The following is a 21722-nucleotide window of genomic DNA, read 5'->3' as shown; positions in this document are numbered from 1 at the left end:
AGAATCTTGTGGAGGACCTCAGCTGTTAGAATTCATGTTACATCTATTTACTTCTGTACTTCTTTTGGCCCTAGCACTTCTTCAGTCCTTTTCATATTCTACTTTTGCCAGTAATTTGGTTTTCATTCAGTTTTATGCTCTAACCTGAGAGTCTTTTCTGTGGAGAAGATAAAGAAGATACTGAGCAATTCCAAACAGATGAGATTTCAAAAACAGTGAGAGAAATGTCAGAAGAGACTTTCTGCAAGGGTGAGGGGAAAAAAAAAGCTGGGAGATGAGAGCTGGGAGCTGATCCAGTAAGATTTCAGAAACTGGATTTCTGTTCAGGGTCCTGAAAGATTTTTAATAGTAAAAAACAAACAAACAAACAAAAGCTAATATTTTACTATGAGCATCTTTAAAGAAGGTAAAAGAAATCTATTAAAGATGACTCTAGAAACAAGCACAGGAATCTAGATCTCTATCTAAAGTACTACTAGTGACTTTTAGAACTAAAAGTTGAGTTCAAACAATATCTCTGTCTAGAGATATTCTATCTAGATATCTCAATATCTAATTACCATAAATAAACATTGATGAACCTATTTCTTTCTTTTTTTTTGTCTTGAAGGATCTACACAGATGTTTTCTTGCGTGATGTTATATTATTATTTTAAAATTAAAAGAAAGCTTTTTTAGCTACTCTTACATGTAAGAATTAAAACCATTGAAGACTCAGCAATTAGTCCTATTTATTTACTTAATTGGCATGTGCAAATATTTAGGAGAAATTTAACACATAATGAACAACCATATCCCTCACAGAAGCCTTCAACCCAAATTTTGCTTCACTGCTATTCATTAAAAAATTCAAACTTCATTTGATTAGATGAGTATCCTTGTCAAAGATAAAGGAAATACAAAATTAATACTATCTTTAATGCACATGAGAAGGATCTTTTTAGAAATGTTATGCTGTCAGAATTTGAAAAACTAGGAGCCATTTGGCAAATGATTACCATAAGTAAAACTTATATAAATATTATTCTCCATTACTTGGAGCTTTACTCTCATACATCCAAAAGGCAGTGCTGGATCCAAACACTCTTTAACAATGGACTCTATAAATTGTACATTACAGCTGGATTTTAAAAGTGGTAACTTATTACAGAGACTATATTACATGTCTCAGTAATGACAGGCATAAATCGAGAATACAGTGAACTTAGAGTTAGGCTTATCATAATTTGGGTTGGAAGGGGGACCTAGTTGGAAGGATCACCTAGTTCCAACCCCAATGTCATGGGGGCCTTCCACTAGACCGGGTTGCTCAAAGCCACATCCAACCATCTAAGAGAATTAATATTAACTCCAATTTGTGCGTGCCAATTTACTTAAGAACTGTAACAGACAGTGATCATGGATGAACAGGCTTTATCTGTCCTTTTCTGCCATTAAAATTAGCCTGTAAAAGTTAAGGCTTTTCAACTTTTATGCCTCTGACAAATGTATTTTTTCCCTGTTTATCCATTCAAAACTTTTGTGAGCATCATTTCCCAAGCTCATCCATGAAATCCCTTCTCTAACGTCACCAAATCCAATTGCTTTTCATTTTCTTTTTTTTTTTTTCTTCAGAGAATGTGTCTGTCTACCTATCTGTCTATCTCTGTATCTATCTATCTATCTGTCAATCACAGAATCCTCTTTAGAGAATTCTGATTTCCATCTGTACCAAGCAGCTGCATTTTCCCCACCTTTTTCTCTCATTTGAAAGAATACTCCCTGAAAACTGTGAATTTATTTGTATGTCAAAATAGAATTGGAAGACATTACTGTGGAGGCAATTTCTGTGGTAATCTCTGTATTAAAACAGGTTTTGTCACAGCCATTCAGCATTCCATTGTCCAATCTGCTAATTCTGTTCTCTTTGGCTCCAATTATTGACAAGCCAGTTTATATTTCTGAATTCAGTGAACTGCTATGTTAGAATTTTAGCTTCGCTCAGACTTCTCTGTGGAACTTTGCTAGATACTAATACAGAAGAATCTTCTTGCAAATTTCTTACTTACAGATGTAAATTTCATATCTGTCAAACATGGAGTGTGTTTTCAACAGTGTTACTGGTTGTTTCCACCTTTGAACTTTCTGTCCACCAAATCTGCATTGTTTCAAAAAGATTATTTTGACTTAGCTGCAGGTTACAAAAAATAAATGTTATTGAATTTAAGGACAAAATTCCCTAAAAAATGCTGTACCTCTGCTTGTTAATATATTTTACCTAATGTATTTTTTCTGTGGTGGCTGTTCTTTTGAACTGAATGGGCCCAAAATGTGCTATGTCAAATTTTAGATTATTCATGGCATGTTTCATTCTGCTGTGGATTTTTTTTTTGTAAATCATTGTATTCAGAATTATTTTTGTTTGTTTTTATCAGCTACCAACGCAGCTATTACTGCTACCCTGATAAAGCTATGTGAGGTACATACTGCTGGTTAGGTGCTTCATATTACTTTGTATTATTAAAGAATCTAGGAAGAAACAATGCAATTTCTTTCATGTATTAAATTTGATCATGGTGTGCCTTTTTTTTGTTTTGAGTCAGAAATAAATACTGCAGCTGTCTTTGTGTCAACATAGACTTGTTTCAGCATATGTGAATAGAAACTGTTTCATGCATTAATGAGAAAATCACATGAATAAGTATTAAGTACAAGGAGGTCACATACATATTATAGCTCAAAGATGTCTCTACCTCTGTAAATGTTTAACTAGCTGTTTAAACTAAGGTCTTGGCCATACTTACATGTGTTTGCCAGAATAAAATGGTATTTTAACCTCTCTTGTGGAGGTGCAACTTGTAATTGCCAAGGACTTCTTTTGATAGTACAGCTGAATCCATTTCACAGAAAATAATAAGCTTTGCCAGCTGAAGATTATTTTTTGCCAAAATAACTGCATGTGCACATTGTCAACAAAGCTGTATTGAGCAGCAATAGGGAAGCAGTGGGTCAGTGTATGAAAAAGTTATACCACTGATAACAGAGCTATACTCAGAAGAATACAGGGTCTGGGAACTCCTAAGTTTTATATTAATGTCTGCAGCTTAAATTTTCACAAGTGGTGGCTGCTAGAGTAGTTGATATTATGTGTGTACTTTAAAAATTCTGGATCAAGTATAATTTTTAATTTAGGACTGCTTTTCTTAGTACTCTTAAGGTGATATGTTTCTTACAAATTAAATGAAAAGCAAAAGTCTGTATCGTAGGACTAAATGGATAGTAAGTTCTAGTAAGACGGGTTTTTCAGATACTTTGCTAACTTTTGTGTTAATGTATGTGTTACATCCTAATTGAGTTAAAACAATCATTTCTATGAAAACTGTGATTTGTTAACTTAATACTTCCTGTGGACGTTTTTGCTGTGTCTTTACTATAACTAATTTTTTGCTATACTAACAAACTGACATAAGTAGTTTAGAACTTCCTGATTCAGTAAGTTCTTCCAGTAAAATGCAACTGAAAAACAATTACAGTTTTTTAAAACTGTGTTTGAAATCACAAATTTTCATTTGTGATTCTGATGAATGTTCAGCTATCTAAATGACGAGTAGTCATGTTGTTTGGAAGCTAGGAGGAACAGCTGGCTGGTTTATCCTGTTCAGCAAAGTCTGCAGCTCCTGAAACTTGATAAGCCCTCAGGTGGCCCTACCTTAATCAGGGGAAATAAACAGGAGCCCATAAAGGTGTTTCGAAAAGCTGTACCATAATCCTCTTAGAACTTTTATACCAGTTACTTCCTTGACAATACCTGCTGGATTCCATAAAAGATGTTCAGACCATAGGTGGTCTTTCTGAACCTTCTACATTTATTAATAAACTGTTTATAATGTTGTACAATGTTTTTGCAGAGGAATATTGTCGAACTATAAAATTCTAAAAATGCATGACAAGGATTATTTTAAAACCTGTTGTTTGTTTGTTTGTTTTTGTTTGTTTGTTTTTAAATTCAGTCTTTGTTTCATAAAATGTACTTTAAAATAGAGTGCAGTTGCCCCACTTTCTTCAAAACTACTTTTTCTTTCTAGACTGAAATTTTTTTTTCCTAAGTTATGATGGTCTAGTTTGGTCTCCTGAGCGACTCATGTGAATCACATTTGAGTTGTATGTCTAAACTGATTGTTAACAGCTTATACATTTTTATATCCAGTGCTTTTAAGCAGTACAATTTGTAAAGTAAACATAAAATTATTATTTATATGCTTTTTTTTTTTTTTTTTCAAATTCTGATATTGAATCAACATGTGTCTTACTGTAGGCACATTTTATGTGATGTAGCCAGACCAGTTTATTTTAGGTGGTGGCTATAAGGACAGCTCATGGTTTTTTTGTAAGCTGAAAGAGAGAGAGTAATCAGGATCTTTCCTCATTTCCTATAGCTAGTGACACATATCAGTGTCTGAACCTCTCTAATTTATCTAACACCAGTTAAAGTCAGAATTCTCTCAGTAATTGACTATTCCAGATCCCTCAGAAAATCCTTTAATCCTTCAGTTTAATCACTCTGGCTGTCTGTTTTGCTTCTGCTTTCTTTTACACAGCACTGTCCTTCTGCTGTCAGTATGTGGCAGCTGCATGTTGACTTCTAACTGGTACTTAGCACTCTTATGCTTGAGAAGGATCTCTGCTTGGATTGCATGATTTTCTGGTAAAAATAGTAAATGCTTTTTGCTGTTGAAGCTCATGTTTGATCTCATTCTTCACTTACATTTGAAAACTTAAGAGTATTAAAGAGATGGAATCATATATGATAGTTTGGAAGATAAATTCTCATAATTCTTACATTTGCATTTGTGCTTATTTATATTGCTAACTAAGGGACAAGCGATAATTCAAAACTTCGCTGGAGAAAAACAACTTCAGGTGAAGAATCAGAAACACACAATCAGAAACTTTATACAGAGAGCAATATTCCAGTGGTGAAACAAGCAGATCATCTGTGTAAACTGTGTTAACTTTGAGGCTGGAGCTCAAGTTAACCTCCTGAGTCTCACTGTTTGAAGAAAGAGAGAAAACAAGAAATCTGAAGCTCTACATTCAGTAAAACTGGATCATTATGACAAGCTGATGGTTCCAGTCCCTAAAAGCAGCAGAAGCTTGTATCAAGCTGGTCCTCTATTTCAAGTGCTACTGATATCCTCTACAGAGCAGCGTTTGTTGCTTTCCCGTTCAGGGTTATGAACATCTATCCTATAATCCATGAGAATGCTAGACAGAGAGCTGATATAAGCTACTCAAACCTGTAAGAACATCATAAACTAATTATCCCCTTCTCTGAGGAAACCCTACCTCTTCTTGTGATGTTAATAACTTTTTATTCTTCGGTGTGTTTGATTGCATTCTATCCAAAAGGAAAAGCGGGCAGCTCTCCAGGCTGTCACTGTCATGCAAATCCTAGGAGTATCTTAAAGCATAGTTATATGCCTCGTAAAGGCCTAGTTCTCTCATTTTTGAGGCTTAGCAGTCATCTTGGCATTCATTTTGATGACAACTGATTTTCAAATCATTTTAAGAAATGTTTTCACTAAGAACAATAAAAACATGGCCTAAAGAATTCAGTCAGGGAGATCCACGTGACATCTTTTATGAAGTTCATGCCATAGATGCCTGTCTTTCAAAATAGGTGAAATATTTGAGAAGGAAATAAGCAAAATAAGCTACACTCATACTTTAGTTATAATCCAGTTGCCCATTGCCCATGGTGTTGCCCATGAAAAAGATTAACCCTGTTGTTTTGGAAAACAAATAAGTTTTCAGAGTGCTGCCATCTATCAGTAGTGGTCCTGTTGGCTATCCACTGGCTTTCTGATCCCACATCTGCTTCTCAGACATTTTGAAAGGGAACAAAACAAAAATGTTAGAGAATTTAGCATGAATTGTATACTAAAAGAGATGATAGCTAAAAATCTGTTTGTCCACAACAGAGAAAACAAAATTAGGACCATCTGCTTCCAAGAGGAGTGTGGCTCAGAATCTCTGGCAGTGCCTTCTTTGCCAGAATTCCTGAGATTTGTTTGATCTTATTCCCATGATTGCTTTGATTTCCAAGATAATATTCATCAACAGGGACCCGGGGCTACTTTAATGGCAGCCAGTTATTGCTAAGAATAGCTTTGTCTGTCAGACTTACTGCACATGTCCAACAGACTGTTGTGCAAATTTCCATTTTCATGGATATAGTACTGAAACCTATAGTCAGGGACACAGAGTTGTTGCTTCCACACTGGCTGAATGAAAAGCATGGCAAGTCAGGTACTCAGGAGTTATAAACAGTTTACCCCATCCTCTTGGGGCAGAAACACACAGAAAAGCCTACCTGGTAAAGGTACCCCTCTACCTGTTTACTGTAAACTGCTGTAGAACCTGAAGTATACTGTAGCCCTCGCTTACATGCGGTGGTTTTTGTTTGTTTTTTGTTTTGTTTTTTTTTTCACTTGAGCAGAAGCTGAGAAGTTTCATCAGTCTTTGCTACATGCCTGCAAATGAACACAAAGAGGTAGACAATATACTAACTAGCAGGCAACTATTTAGCAAAATAGTACTTTCAGGGATATCAACATTGAATACAGTTTGAAAAATCTGGAGCATGGAGGAAAAATTGCCCTTTTTACTACTATCGTGTCTGTCTGTCTCTGTTTATATATAAAAAATATATTTTAACTGATATGTTCTAATATTATTCCTTTTCAGCTATTGATCTCATAAATAATTTGTTGCAAGTGAAAATGAGAAAGCGCTACAGTGTGGACAAAACGTTAAGCCATCCATGGTTACAGGTATTGCTGCAAACTCCATGTTGTTTGTTTTTTTTTTTCCTGAGTATTTAGTCTCTTAAGCATATAAAAATTTTCATCTTTAAGTGCAATAGAATCTAAGCAAATCTACAAACACAGAGATGTTTTCTGATCCTGAGAACCTCATATTCCTTTACCAATTTGTGTATATATTCTAATTAATTTTTGAAGTATGAGATTCCACTACTAAACTCTCTCATGTTTTCAAAGTACACTAAAGAAGTGTATTTAGTTTGTCTGCTAAGAACATAAATATATATAGATAGATAGTCTATAAAGTCATTCAACTTGCATTATCAAATTGCCTGGGGTCTACCCCAATATATCATAGAATCATATCATAGAATGGCTTGGGTTGGAAGGGATCTTAAAGAGGCTCTAACCCCTAGGATCCTCCAAGGGATACATATATGTGCATAGGAAACTAATCATGCACAGGCATGGCACAGATCAGATGCATAGTCTACGGTCCCAAAGGAATCTTTCTCTGAACTAAGACCTGGGTCCTTACACTTGAGCAATGTTTCTCAAAGTGGAGGATGACCTGCTGGAACAGGGGGAAAAGGACTGCAACCTCCCACCACACCCCTGCCTTCCCCAGGGACATTTCTCCTGGGCTTGCTTTCTTCCTCGCAGATTTCCTGTCACCCTCTAGTCTTTTCCTCCAAGACTGTGTTCTCTCCACCAACCATTACAGAATGCATTTGTCAGGATCTCTGGGGACCAGAGAGGTGATCTGAGCTAAGTCCTGCAGCACAGCTGCTGGCTGTCTCATGTGATGGGACAGCATATTCACCTCTCTATGTTCACTTTTGTTCCTTGTGCAATAGTGAATGGAGGTAAACCAAGGCAAGGCAGTACAGCAGCAACTCTAGCACCATGGATGAGTCCTCCTTCCAGAAAAGCCCAAGCTTGCGGGTGAAGGAAAGATAACAGTGGAGCAAGGGAGTGAGAGATAGAGAGAGTTTCTGAGAGGAAAACTGTAAGAAGTGGGCCTAAGGATGCAAGAAATGAAGGGTGAAGTCTTTTGTGCATTTACAGGGTGTGGGCTTTCTGATGCTTTGGTTAGGTGACCAGGGTTGTCTCTTAAGTAATGACAAAGTGGGTGAGAAAAAAATAAAACTGAGTACAGAGTTGTGGGCAGAGGTTAGGCTGTGTTGCTGGGATTGGCTTTATTACTGTAGCTAGATGGATGCTTTGGGTGGGAATAAGAAAAGTAATTATTGAACTTGAGATATGCTTTGGGCAGATAAGAAGTTGCAGAGCATGTTAAAGAGAACCAAATGTGTTTGCAACCTTACCGTCAAAACAGAGTTCCAATGTAGCTTTGATATTTAGATGTATGCATTTATATGAGCACACCACTACTTGCCTAAGTTTGGAAAAGCAGATTTTTTCTAGCTCCAGCTGAATTTATATCCTGCACCATTATACTGAGATAGAGCAACTTTCTTGACTATCTTATACTGATCATGTGGATGTAGAAGTCTGATTTAAAGATGCTTTCTTCTTCTCCGTACGTCTTATGATTAGTGCAAGGAATTGTTTTACCACCCAAGCCATATCACAGAAATCTGTAGACTGTTCATACATCCTGCAAAACAATCTGTAATATCTCCATACTATACTTATAACAGAGTTTAATAAAATTAATTTAACAGACAGTGCTCTTAATATGATACCTATTTCTGTAGGCAGATTTCATATTTATTGATTATATGGTTTTTCTGTTCTGGGGAAATAGGGATGCATGATACTCAAATTGCCAACTCGGTAGCATTTTGTATACTATTGGTAGTAGAAGAGAATGCCATTTATTTTAGAAATGTTAAAACAAATACTATTACTTTATTTCAGGACTATCAAACCTGGTTAGATTTAAGGGAACTTGAATGTAAAATGGAGGAACGTTACATTACCCATGAAAGTGATGACTCCCGATGGGAACAGTATTCAGGAGAACATGGATTGCAGTATCCAGCACACCTTATCAGTCCAAGTGCTAACCATAATGAAAACACCAAGCTAGAAGAAACAGAAATGAAAGCCCTCAGTGAGCGTGTCAGCATCCTTTAAGTTGCATCCCCTATAATCTGTCAAAACACTGTGGATTTAATAAATACATACGGTCAGGTTTAACGTTTGCCTTGCAGAACTGCCATTATTTTCTGTCAGATGGGAACAAAGCTGTTATGCTGTTACACTGTTGATGCATCTGAGTTGCCAAGACAAATCAACAGAAACATTTTCGTGTGACCAACTGTGTTGTATTTACAAAAAGTTCCCAGAAACACTAAACTTGTTATTGTGAATGATTCATGTTGTATTTAATGTATTAAAACCTGTCTCCACGGTGCCTTTGCAAACTAGTGTTTTTCTTACTTGAGCCTCAATTTGGTAAGAGAGAACTTCCCCATGAAGATTTTTTTTTTTGCATCTTTAGTTTTGTACTTGTAAGCAAACTCTTGAAGAGTAGATCATTACTGCTGTTCTGTGAACAACTTCTACTATTTGGATTAAAAAAAAATTAGTGTCATAAAAATTAAAAAAAAAAATGCATAGCACTGTACAGTTTAAAATCAATTAACTTGTGTGTATGTGTTTGTGTGTTTGTGTATATAGATAGACACACACACACGGTACAACCTGCTCTTAAGCCTAAATGCCTTAGTAATGTAAACTGCAGTATATGCCAGTTGTGTTTCCCTTTTTCTTAAAATATTCAAATATTCTTCTCTAATATGAATATTCTCTAATATGTACATTCAGAACCTAAATAACATGTTGACTTTGTGTATGTTTTCAATAAAAGTCTTGTTAAAATAGGTTCATTGGAGTAATCTTCCTGCTTAAAATATCCCTGGAATGGCATCAGAATTAGGTGGGATAAGTTATATTCATAAAACCATAGAATTGTTTGGGTTGGAAGGGACCTCAAAGTTCATCTAACTCACCACCCCTACCCCTGCCATGGGCAGGGACACCTCCCACCAGACCAGGTTGCCCAAAGCCCCATCCAGCCTGGCCTTGAACAACGCCAGGGATGGGGCATCCACAGCTTCTCTGGGCAAGCTGCTCCAGTGCCTCATCACCCTCATAGTAAAGAATTTCTTCCTTATATCTGATCTAAACCTACACTCTTCTAGTTTAAACCCACTACTCCTCCTAGCCTACACTCCCTTACAAAAGAGTCCCTCCCCAGCCTTCCTGTAAGCCTCCTTTAGGTACTGGAACACTGCTGTAAGGTCTCTCCAGTCTTCTTTTCTTTTAGCTGAACAACCCCAACTCCCTCAGTGTGTCTTCATAGGAGAGGTGCTCCAGTCCTCTAGGTCATCCTCATGGCCCTCCTCTGGACTTGTTTTAGTACATTCGTGTCCTTCTTGTGCTGGGTGCCCCAGGTGGGGTCTCACAGGAGCAGAGAAGCAATCACCTCTCTCACCCTACTGGCCATGCTTCTTTTGATGCAGCCCAGGATATGGTTGGCTTTCTAGGCTTCAAGCACACATTTCTGGCTCATGTTGAGCTTCTTGTCATCCAACACCTCCAGGTCCTTCTCCTCTGGGCTGCTTTCACTAAAGTTCATCATTTAGGAACCTATCTGGAGGTAGGTAGGAAAATGCTGCCAGCTAACCTGTGTACCTCTAAAACACTTCCTAAAGAATCTGCTTGAAATGGCTTTATAATATGAATTCAGTCAGTTTTGAAACATACTTGGGTGGGAATTGGGAAGGGAAGGGGGACAGCTGAGGACATTGATTTTGTATCTGAAATGCAGATTTAGTTTTTAGAAGAATGCACTGCTTCTGCAGTGCATTTTCTAACAGTTACATATAGTCTTCTAACTGTAACCCATTTAGTCTTAACTTTGATATGCCAGAGTAACAGCGATGAGCTGAAAATTACTCTGCTACTGGCTGTCTCTTGGAAACAAACAAACAAACATCACCATCACCAAAAACCAGCAGAAAAACAAACAAACAAACAAACAAACAAACAAAAACGTTAATATACAGGTATTAAAGAGAAAGACTAAAAACAGAATGGGATGTGAGGCAGAAGTATACAAAGAGCTAACTACATCCCCTGAACCTCTACTAATCAAATCCTGGCTTTATATTACAGTTGTGAGCTTTTCATCAATGGATAAATCCATTCTTTCCTCCCAGAAGAGCTCTGTCCAGAAGTTTATGCCAGATACGTAGCATGACTAAAGCCAGCAGATTTTTTCTTAAGCATTTTGGGCCTCAGCTGGACAGATAGTATGTACTGTAGAAGAAATAAAGATAAATCACCTTAACTCAAACCAGAAAAAAATATATTTAACGAATTGAAATTAATGTGAAAAATGGCTTATAAATCTCTTCTTTAGCTCCATTTTTTTTGCCTTACTCCCGCTGCTAGAAAAGAAAGATAACAAATCAAGTTCATAAATCCTTGATCACTTCAATGGGACCCTCAAGCAAGCTCTCTGCTAACACTAGCCCTGTAATATTTTCTGAAACAATTCTGGCTGGGCAGAGCTCAAATGTGTTGAACTTTCTGCCATACTGCAATGCCTACATTTTTATTCACAATTTTCTTAAAAGGCTAAATTTTTAGTGTCCAGAGAGGAAATTTCTCAGGTACTATCTGGGACTATTTATTTTTTTTTCTTTCTGTGACAATACAGGAAAAGCACAATGCCATCTCATGTGAACTGTACAAATTAGCAGCCACTCCTTAAGCAACTACCAGGACATCCATTTTCTATTTTACTGAAGAGGAGGGAAAAGCAAAACAAAGTCAGAGCTTTTCTTTATAGGCCCATCTGTTTTACAGATCTTGTCTAAAATTGACTTAAGTACCCTTTTTCATCAAGAGTAAAAATTTCAGCAATGGAAAATCAATATTGGTGCAGGCCTTCCAATGCAGGTCGGTATTATTAGCCAGTTTAATCACCCTTCTGCAATTCCAGCATTTTTGTTTAAGATACTTTTAGTAATTACTGAATTTCCAACATTATCCAGTTGACACTATTGACCAGCAGTGTACTTATGAGTTTTGCAGAAGATTGTGAAAGTCCACCTTACTGTTTATGCCTTGGCCATACAACTGGTAAGGGCTAGAGTCCTGGTTTTGTGTAAATGTTGTATTGCTGTCCATACAAAGCTAGCGAGCACTCTGGAAAGTTCTAGAGGAATGTCTGTTCTCTTCTGGGAACATCTAGACAAAGTGACAGGAGACTGACAGAACTAGATCCAGATGCAACTGTGCTTTTAGAATAGAAGTGTTTCGTAAAGGCTCATAATTATTATGGAGGGCACTCGTCAGTCTGGCCAATTACATTTCTGTACTTAACCATGCCATAAGACAAATATGATGATAAAGACAACCAACAACATATGAGTGGGCATGTTTTGGGTTCTATTTCAGTCAGTCTTCAGTGTAATTATGTGTACTGACTAAACATATATAGCTAATTCACCTCAGTACATGACAACAAATGTAAAAAAAAAATAATAAAAAAGTAATTATCCAGGAAATGACCATCAGTCAGATGTTGACTAGCTTTCCTAGTCAGAATCAGCAAAACCTGTTTGAATTAACCCAATGCAAAGACCCTGATTTTGAAACACTGTGCACTACTGGCCACTGTGGAGTTTGTTTGTTTTTCATTCAGACTCAATATTAAGTCAACTGTAAAACAAACATAAAAATAGACTCAGGTTGATTATCAATTTCCTGACAGTAAAAGACAGAATGTGTGTATATATTTGTATGTGTATGTTTAAAAGCAAGTTCATCTAGAGGTACAGTGGTGGATTCATGATTTCATAATAATTGCATAATGTCTACATACTCTTGCTTATTTATTCCAGGAGTCAAGCCATGTTAACTAACTTTTCTAAAAGGAAAATGAAGAAAATTATCAGAATCTTATAGACTTTGTTCAGTTGCTGATACCATGACAGTTCATAAGGAATTATCACAAAGTCACTTAATTTTGTTGTCTCATTCTGTGTTAACCAGTAACAAAGATTTAGATTTCTGCTTTCATGTTGATTAATTCTTGTGAGTCAGGATTTTATTAGTGGCTTATTTTTATTTACTGTTAGTGCACCAACCCTTGAGCAAAGGTAATCTTGAACAACACAGTTAAATTCTCAAAAATATCAAATAGTATACCAACACTTTTCTTGAGTATTGACACTAGTATTGATTGCAATGGCACCTCTAAGAAGTTGGGTGACAAAAGTAGAAACAGTACCACTTCTCATGAAGAAAACACATCACTGAGTACTTAAACTAAACCCCATCATCTACTGACTTCTGTCATAAAAATGCCTAGCATGCACAAGAGTTTGCTAAGCACAAGCCTATGCTGATAAAAGTATACTTAATCTCACAGAGCATTTATGATAATAATGTTATGAATAAATGTTCGCCAATAGAGCTGAGCAAAAGTGCAAATAAATTACTTCTCTAAGACACATTCTGGCTAACCCCTAAATATGATTTCAAAGGAACTCTTGAAAGAAACTCCTTTCAAAGAAACTAGAGGCATATCATACTTTTTTTCCCGCTTTCCTCTTTCTTCATCACTTTTAAGGTACATATTGTGCAAATATTTATTGCTTTTTTTTTAAAAAAAAAAAAAAAGAATCTGCCATTAGCCAATGTAATAAATTAAAATTTTCCCTGCTGTTGTTCAAAAATGTTATACTCTGAAATTTGAACTGTTTGCAGTTCAGCCAGACACTGATTCCTAACTCAAAGCCTAAATGGAAACTTGCTCTTCCAGATACATCAGCATCAAAGTGTACTGAAGCAAATCTGGGATTGTGTTGTCCTACAAGATTTTCCTCTGCTTGTCTCTCACAGGGAAAAGGAATGGTAGGCTGGTCTGCAGTCATGTTTTCATGGCCTTTAGATTTTCCATTAGTCTGACAATTCCTGCTCATGCATCACAGAAGGAAAAGTCAACAATTGTTATGCTGTACATGAGGTTATGAGATCAACCTGAGGACTGATTGATGGTGTTTCAACTTTTCTGCTGTGCCACTGCATATCATATGCATATCAAGCACATGTGTATGTATCATAATACATGTGTAGATGGTTTTATTGTGTCTAAGCTTAGCTGTGGAGCACAGCAAAGTATCCAACATGTACTTGGTAGCTAGAACTTCTGTTTTATGGTAAATTTTCACTTCTACAATCTTTATTCGTTCAGATTCCCTCTTTATTCCATGTGTCATCCAGACAGTTTAACTAGCTCAGCAAGTAAGGTGAGCAAAAAGTACACACTTAAGCAACTACTACATTTCAACTGTCAAGCAGCTACTCAGTTACTTTAAGAGTGAATCAGTAGACATGATATACCCTCATATAATATTTCAGCCCACAAAACACACAGAGAATGATCATACTTCTGTAACTATTAATTATGGTACAATATTATTGAGATAGGCCTACCAAAATATTGACATCCTGCATAATCTCTGCCTAACACAGATAGACAAGAACTCTCCCCCGGAGCTATTCAGTACCCCCAGATTTGCTTATCTCACTTTGCCAGATACATTTTTTTCCCATAAGGATAAATTATTATTTATTTTTGTAACTTATCCTAGGCAGCTACATACCGCACTGACCACCTTCTGCTACATGATCATACCTGTGGCACCTGAACTGAAGCTCTAAAGTTCCTTGGTTTACTGTGCATGTGCTGTATAGGAAAGAGCTCAGTCAAATCAATTATAATCTAGAGGAGCTATCTTGTTAGATCAGGTTCCTTTTAGTGACAGCAAGTTTGGCACCCCAATGGGATGTTCATCCAGGAGTTTTACCTTGGTTTTTGCTCAGCTTATTCCTAACAACTGGAGCAAGTGAATGCTGCAAACCAGGCACGTGTGCATCTACTGTGTGAACTGATATCTGTATTTTCTCCTTCCTGAATTTTTGCTTAGCTTAGGTGAAGAACAGGGAGCACATATATAAGAATTGTAAACTATTTTGCTACCTTACCAGGCACATCTACAAACCTGAACATCAGCTGTTCACAAATAGGAATATAAGAAAAATCTACTTACACTTCAGACTGAAAAATTACTATTTTGAAAGGTCCCATTAAATGAGATGTTTTCCTTGGGAATCCGTACTTTATGGTCCTACACCCAAGGGTGTCTAGTGTCTAGCTCTACTGTGAGTCTGGAAGGCCTGAGGCCCCATCCTGCAAATGTCTGCCAGGCAGAATGCCAACCAGGGGAGCTACAAGAAAAATAGGCATGATGAAGATGTGCCTTTAAGGCAAATACCAAAATCTGCAAGCATGTGAATGCTGCCAAAGATTGACAAAAAATTGGCAGATTCTGATGCAGTATTTCTATTCTTGAAAAACTATTTTCCAATATGAATTTATGATACATTGCCAAATATAACTGAAATAGTTTTAACCAATATAACTCTCAAAATGAATAGTGACTTATCAGTGATGACCCCTTGCACTTTTAATGGGGACTGATTTTTCAGAAAGTCCCAATAACTACCCTTTGGAAGGCAAGTATTTCAGTTTGGTTCCACTGTTGACTTAGGCATAAAAAAGCATGAGTTAATTTTGAGGCAGTTAGATCACCACATTTAATAAGTGGAAAGTATACTGACATATTCTTAAGAAAAAATAAAAATTGACTTAAGGGACCTGGCTCACATTTGCCAAGTAAACAGCTGCAGCCATTTAAGATGTTTGTGTCTTAGCCCCAGCTGCTTGTTACTGGCCTTAGAGTGAAAACAGAATGCTTCAAATTTCTTATTTCACACACAAAAGCACCTGAGCATTATTTTTGTCTTAGAGTTTAACCTAATATGCCTGATTGTGAGTTCGAGCTGTGATGCTCCATTCTACTGATTCTGCCATAGGGAGACTACTAGAAAAGGGGCATGATGGAGAGTGAGGGCAGCAATGTATAAAACTACTGTAGCTGGATGTGCCAGAAATCATCTGTCAGAGTCTTTAATTGCATTTCTTGAAAGTGAATCAGAAGCTTGCAAGCCTGAGTCTTTAGGGGTTTCTAGGTGTCTCAGGCTTCCTGATTTGTTCTTTAATAGAATGTAAAGTGAGTAACTAAGGTCTGCTGAGGGTTTTAGCCCTGACACTTTTGATAAGGGCATTGTTGTACCTCTGCATGTGCTCACTACAGATGATCACTACAGGTGTTATGAATATGAATCTTAATAAAAACAATAATTAAAGTGAAGCTAAAACCATATGCTCATGTAAAATGTATCATATATCCACAGACTTTATACTGTAATCAGTCAAAAGGATGTACAGAAACATGTACAATGAAGTATATTCATGGCACAAAATTGTGAAAGGTCAGAGCAGGCTTTGAGTTCATGGTCCAAGACCAGAAAAGCTGTAACAGGCAAAATGAGACCTACTAGTAGAAACACTATGACTGCAATCTCTCAAAAGGAAATAAGGAGCAGTTAATGAGGAGTATTTTTTATGCTCCTGGGATGAGCTCAACATTACCTTAATCCTAATGGGAAGGTTTGTACACCAAAATTCCATCCAGGAAATCGGCCAGTTCAAGATTAACTGTTGTGAGCCCGGTGTGTGTGTGCATGTCCCCACTGTGGCCTGAAACAAGCTTCTTTACCCCCCAAAATGCATATGTATGTGCATGCATACCCATGAATGGAAAGTTGGAAGAGTTCCTGTTAAACAAGGAAAGCATCATCAGAAAGGATTGTATATTTAAACTTGAAATATCCCTTCTTGTTCAAGAACCTGGTAAAACAGCAAGGAAAAATTTCACAGACTGTTGATTTTCAAGGTCACAACACTTCAGGAAATTCAAAGAGGAAGTTGTAGGATTAGGATGAATATTCAATGCTAAAAACTGAAAAGAGCACAAAGCAAACTGCTAGAAATTTAGAATTCTGCTTCCCTTTCTAAAATTACTGAGATGTATAATATTTTTAACTTTTCTAAACATTTAAGAATATTAGCCTATCTATGAGTAGTTAGGCAAATTCCACTCTTCATGCTTCACAGCTGGGGTTACAGGTTTAAACACATAAACTAGCTTCCCTAAACAAGTTCACATGAGGAAAAAAACAAACAAACAAACAAAACCCTCTGAAAAGCAGCCTCAGAATAAGATTACCTTCACAGTCAGATGTTACCCCAATTTATATCATAATTTTCTTATTGACTTATATCTTGGTTTTCTTATGGAACTAATGACACTTGGAAAATACAACATTCAAAAATATGCAGGAATGTACAATAATCTCAGTCAACCCCTCATTACATTTCTATATTTAACTCCATTTGTAGATGGCAAAGTGACAAAGAAAGTAAATGAATGACTTGGGAGCAGTAATCTGGAACTCAAAGCCAAGAAGAGGTGGGCATGCTGGGTGATGTTTCTTACCCTTGCAGGTCAACTTGGATGTGCCCAAAGAACATGCATTCTTAGATGAGATGTTCTGTGGGAGGTACAGGCTATACTATGTGCATGAAGTGGGAATTAGAATCCATGTACAAAGAAGTCTTTTTATAAGCTCCATCTATTAGACATTCAAAGAACTTGTAAACATACTGACTGCAACCACAGCCATCTCAGAGATCACAGTGTGCACAAGCTAAATGCACAATCCTTGAAGGCCTCATAACAAGAATAACAGATCCATGTGTTTTGGACCCCATTCTATCATAATTTCTATCAAAATTACTATCATAAAGAAGGATATAGTTTCATAGCATGTTAGATTAAACAGCATCTGTGTATTGCCTAATCCCATGCAAAATGTGGAGCAGTTCTCTGTGAATATTGAGAAACCATCTTGCAGCTCAGTGTAATAAGAATATATGTACAAATAGGCTAGTGTGTCACTGATGGCTGATATCACTTAAAACCTTAGGAATACTATGTGAAAAAAAAAAAAAAAAAAAAACCATGATTGCATGACATAATATACTCTTTGATCAAGGGGTTAGAAGAGTTAGTGACTGTGCTAGGACTGACATTTCTTCTTCTTTTCCATCCTTGTAGCTGTGCTGACCTTGCCTGCCCCTGGAAGCACCTTGTGGATGGATTTCCAGTGCCTGGTGCAAGGGCACTTCCTGTCCTCTGTTTGCCCTTCCACAGCCCCTTGCAACCACCCAGTTCCTTTTGCATTTCACGGACTTCCACCATTTCCTTTTGGACAGAAGGAGAGGACAGCCTACCAATCTTTCCATTGTGACAGCAGAGAGCCTATAAAGATAATCCCTCTTTGGCTCTGAAGAACTAGACAACAGACTGGGAAGGTTGGGGAAGGCAGAGAGTGCAGAACTAGTATCACAAATACCACAGTATTTTTTATGCTGAATATTTCTGCTATCACTGATATTTAAAATCATGGACTAAATGTACCAAGTCCACTGTGCTTTATATTGACATATTCATATATCCATAGCCTTAAATGTCACAGAATTATTAATTTCCATGTAATTTATTATTTAATCCTCTCTCAATGTTTCTTCTCCCTTATTGGCTAAGTTGTAGCTTTTTACCAATAAAATCATATCAGCACAGCTTCTAGAGCAGACATACTTATATGGGCACAAAAGCATCTTACAGATATGGATGTTAAATCCCTACTCATACAGAAAGAGTTATACAAGATGCAGACAATAATATCAGTTTAACTAAATCCACACAAGTAGCACAACTTCACTGTTCAAACAAAGCCTTAGCCTCCCTCTTCAAATTGCTTTGCCAAGTAGCTGTCATCATTTTATGATGTGGACAATTGTGTGTTGGCCTGAAACCACCAAACTATCTCATCGGAGCCAAGGGAGTAACTATTACCATCCTAGATTAAACTCAAACCAGTGATCAAAGACAAAAATGTCAGGATATTGCCAATTTTCTGAGCCATCCAGTAACCAGACCTTGTCTGATTTGCATGATAACTGTGAAATAAGGGACTGTGTGATTTTCTTCCATTCCCCATCTCTTTTCATACCTTTTTATTTTTATTTATTTAATTTTTTTTTGGTAGAAGATACTTATTAACGAGTTCATACTTCCAACATAGCGAAGACCTCATTCTGTATATAATTTTAATCATAGAATATATATATATATATTCAGTAAGGAATCACCCTCAGAGAAAACTGGCAATGTCAACTGCCTGCCGGGCAGCCCAGCGCCGTGCAGATGCCAGTGCTGTCGTAGCCCTTGCAGGCTGAGCTTGCGTACCTTGCCACCTACCGGCCGGCAAGGATGCTGCACGCCTGAGATCGATACCGAAGCCTCAGGCGTTTCTCCAAATTAATCACTAATCACTCCGGTTTTGCAAAGCCGTAGGAATACACGATGTATGTAACGCGCCAGTCTTCAATGACATTTTTCATATGAAAATACGATAATTTGTGGTAAGATTCATGCTAAGTCTCTTCCAGTCTGATTTCAGAATGTTTCACAGTTTTCACTGCCACTGCTAATTACCATGTGTTTTAAAACAATAAGGTTCCCCTCTGCCTTCAATTTCCATAACAAAGCAATAACATCTTTTTAAATATAGAAGCAGATGCCCAACAGCTAGGAATCAATATAGCACTTCTGGTAGCTCCTCGTCAGCAGAGTTTACAGAGCATTGTTTACAACGCTTCCAGACAAATTTTGAAATAATGCTGCACAGAATACTGTTTGGAAGAGTGCTGAATGCCCCAAGAACATTAGTCATCAAGACAATAGTAAAACATATAACTCAAGTACACTCACTGAAATGATTAGCCCTTTAATTGATAATTAACATATAATGCAAAGAGTCTTTATGAAGTAGAAAGGTTAGCTTGCACAAAAACGTTTAAAAATTTGAATATAATTAAGATCCTGAAATTTCTTTAGAAAGCTTGGTCAAAGAGAAAATATTCTCACACAAGTAAAAATGAATCTCGTGTACTTATATCCACAGAAGTCAAATGCAATGTTATTAAGTGACTTCTCTAGGTTTCTTTCTACTTACTTCTAGATAGTCCTCCTGTTCTGTCATACTACTCTTTTGGTTTCAAGCTGTTTAGTATCTGGCCTCATATATTCTGAAAACTTTGAAGGTTTGCTTTATTATTCACCATTGTGATTGCAATCACCTCCTAATTCTGTGTTTCTCAAGTCCATCTTCAGCACAAAAAAAAATGGATACCCAACTCTACTGAATAATTCAGTGTGTAGCTCATGTATATCCACCAATACAATTTGCCAAGCAAATATTCTATTTCCAGTAGATGTGCAGGTCAATCTGTGTAACAGATTGCAAGTATAGCTCATTGTTGTTTTTAGTTTGAATTTTGAATAATTACAAAAGATTTTCCATTTCTGTGGAAATTTCTTTTCTCAGCCTTTGTCAGCTTCTGACAAGGTAGCCAGTGCTGTAGCCCTCACATTCTTACTACATATAGTAATATTTTCCTTGCTACTGTTTCAGTTTGTCTGCACATCAAGAATCATATGTGAACCAAAATAATCTCTTCCCCTATAATATCTTCTTACACAATTCCTGTATGGGCTCTACCCAAACTGGCCATGGTAGGGCTCCTTTATGTATTTATTTAATGCACCCTAATTCCAACACAGCCTTTCTGCTACAGGCTCCTGGAACATGTGATGGCAAAACAGCTGCACTGCTGAAGTGGTCAGTTTGGATTAGTTTTGTATCTCCTTCTTCTTGTTAGCTGGGAAGACTGAGAAAATATTACATGGCAACAGGATGAGCATGGAAAAGTATAGAAATAGGTTGCAAATGCAAATACAAGACTGCTTTCAGCTGGCCAAAGAGACACACGTGGGAATGTACAGAGATGTACAGATGATTAAACTTTAGGATATGATAACATTGTTCAAGTGCAGAGTAGAGTAGAGTAGTTTTGTGTTAGTTTCCAAGGTTAGCAATGTGAACAAGAACAAACACTGCATCAAAATGGAATCCAGACCAACAAAATCACTAGCAGGAAGAGTACATGTCCATCCCTGCTTGTAAATGAAGTATACAGTATACATATGACGTACTATATACTAGATAGGTATACTTTGCAAACTTTTTATTGATATTTACAGAAGTTTTATAAAGGACAATCTGCTGTCACTCCTGTCATAAATCCTCTCTGTCTATAAAAACAAACAAACAAAAACCCATTGAGATATATCTCAGCTCAGTAATTTATTTACAGTAGCAACAATGTCTGTGGCAGAAACAGTACTAGAGCTCCAGAAAATATTTGCCACAACGGAGGCCTAATACCAAGCTACTAATCTTTTTGTATCAGTGAAAGAAATTGTTAGATAAGTTCAGGAAAACATTTTTCCTCTGCGTAATAACAGGTAATTAGGTCAATTACTTGGATATTTTACTTGTTCTACTGCAATGTCTTAGTATTTCCAAATTCAACAGCACTTTATTTCTCAGATCTTCTGAAAAGTGAGCCCTTGCAGGGTTCTGAACATGGCATTCAGACATCAATTGTCCCATTCCAAATCTGAAGACAGATTTCTTTTTGACTTAACCACACCACCCATCTTTTCCAGTGCACAGCTCCTTTTTCATTCGTGAACCCACCCTCAACTCAACTATGCTTTTTCCCTAAATTTGCTGATTTAGGATCTGTGCTGCGATGCAGATTCATCACTGTCTGTGAGTATCATCTACCCTGACTCAGTTTTGTATTGTTTGATATTTTTGAAAGCCAGAAGTGAAAACAATTTGAGTGGGAAAAGATGTAAACTTTTCAAAAAGCACTGGGTCTGTATGCTGCAATTTCTAAAATGCATCACTGTTTAATAGGAGCTTGTTTCTTATCTGAAAATGCCCTATTTACTACTAAAAACAAAACTAGCAGACAAAGCAATCTAAATT

General features: G+C 36.8%; 1 protein-coding gene and 1 long non-coding RNA gene across 3 annotated transcripts in view; one reads left to right on the top strand and one right to left on the bottom strand.

Moving 5' to 3' along the window:
• The window catches only part of PRKD1 (protein kinase D1), a 124309-nt gene extending 114653 nt beyond the window's left edge, over window positions 1-9656 (top strand). For both annotated transcript variants that reach the window (XM_068684392.1, XM_068684390.1), the window contains 2 exons: window positions 6727-6812; window positions 8688-9656. In XM_068684392.1, coding sequence (XP_068540493.1) covers window positions 6727-6812; window positions 8688-8906 — 305 coding nt within the window. In that variant the 3' untranslated portion in view covers window positions 8907-9656. The remainder of the gene's footprint in view (window positions 1-6726; window positions 6813-8687) is intronic.
• Window positions 1-21722, bottom strand: part of LOC137857648 (uncharacterized) — a 695515-nt gene that overhangs the window by 319872 nt on the left and 353921 nt on the right. The gene's annotated exons all lie outside the window — the stretch shown is intronic.

This window comes from Anas acuta, chromosome 5 (assembly GCF_963932015.1).
Source record: "Anas acuta chromosome 5, bAnaAcu1.1, whole genome shotgun sequence".
NCBI classification, from domain to species: domain Eukaryota; kingdom Metazoa; phylum Chordata; class Aves; order Anseriformes; family Anatidae; genus Anas; species Anas acuta.
This window is presented reverse-complemented; position numbering and strand designations above follow the sequence as displayed.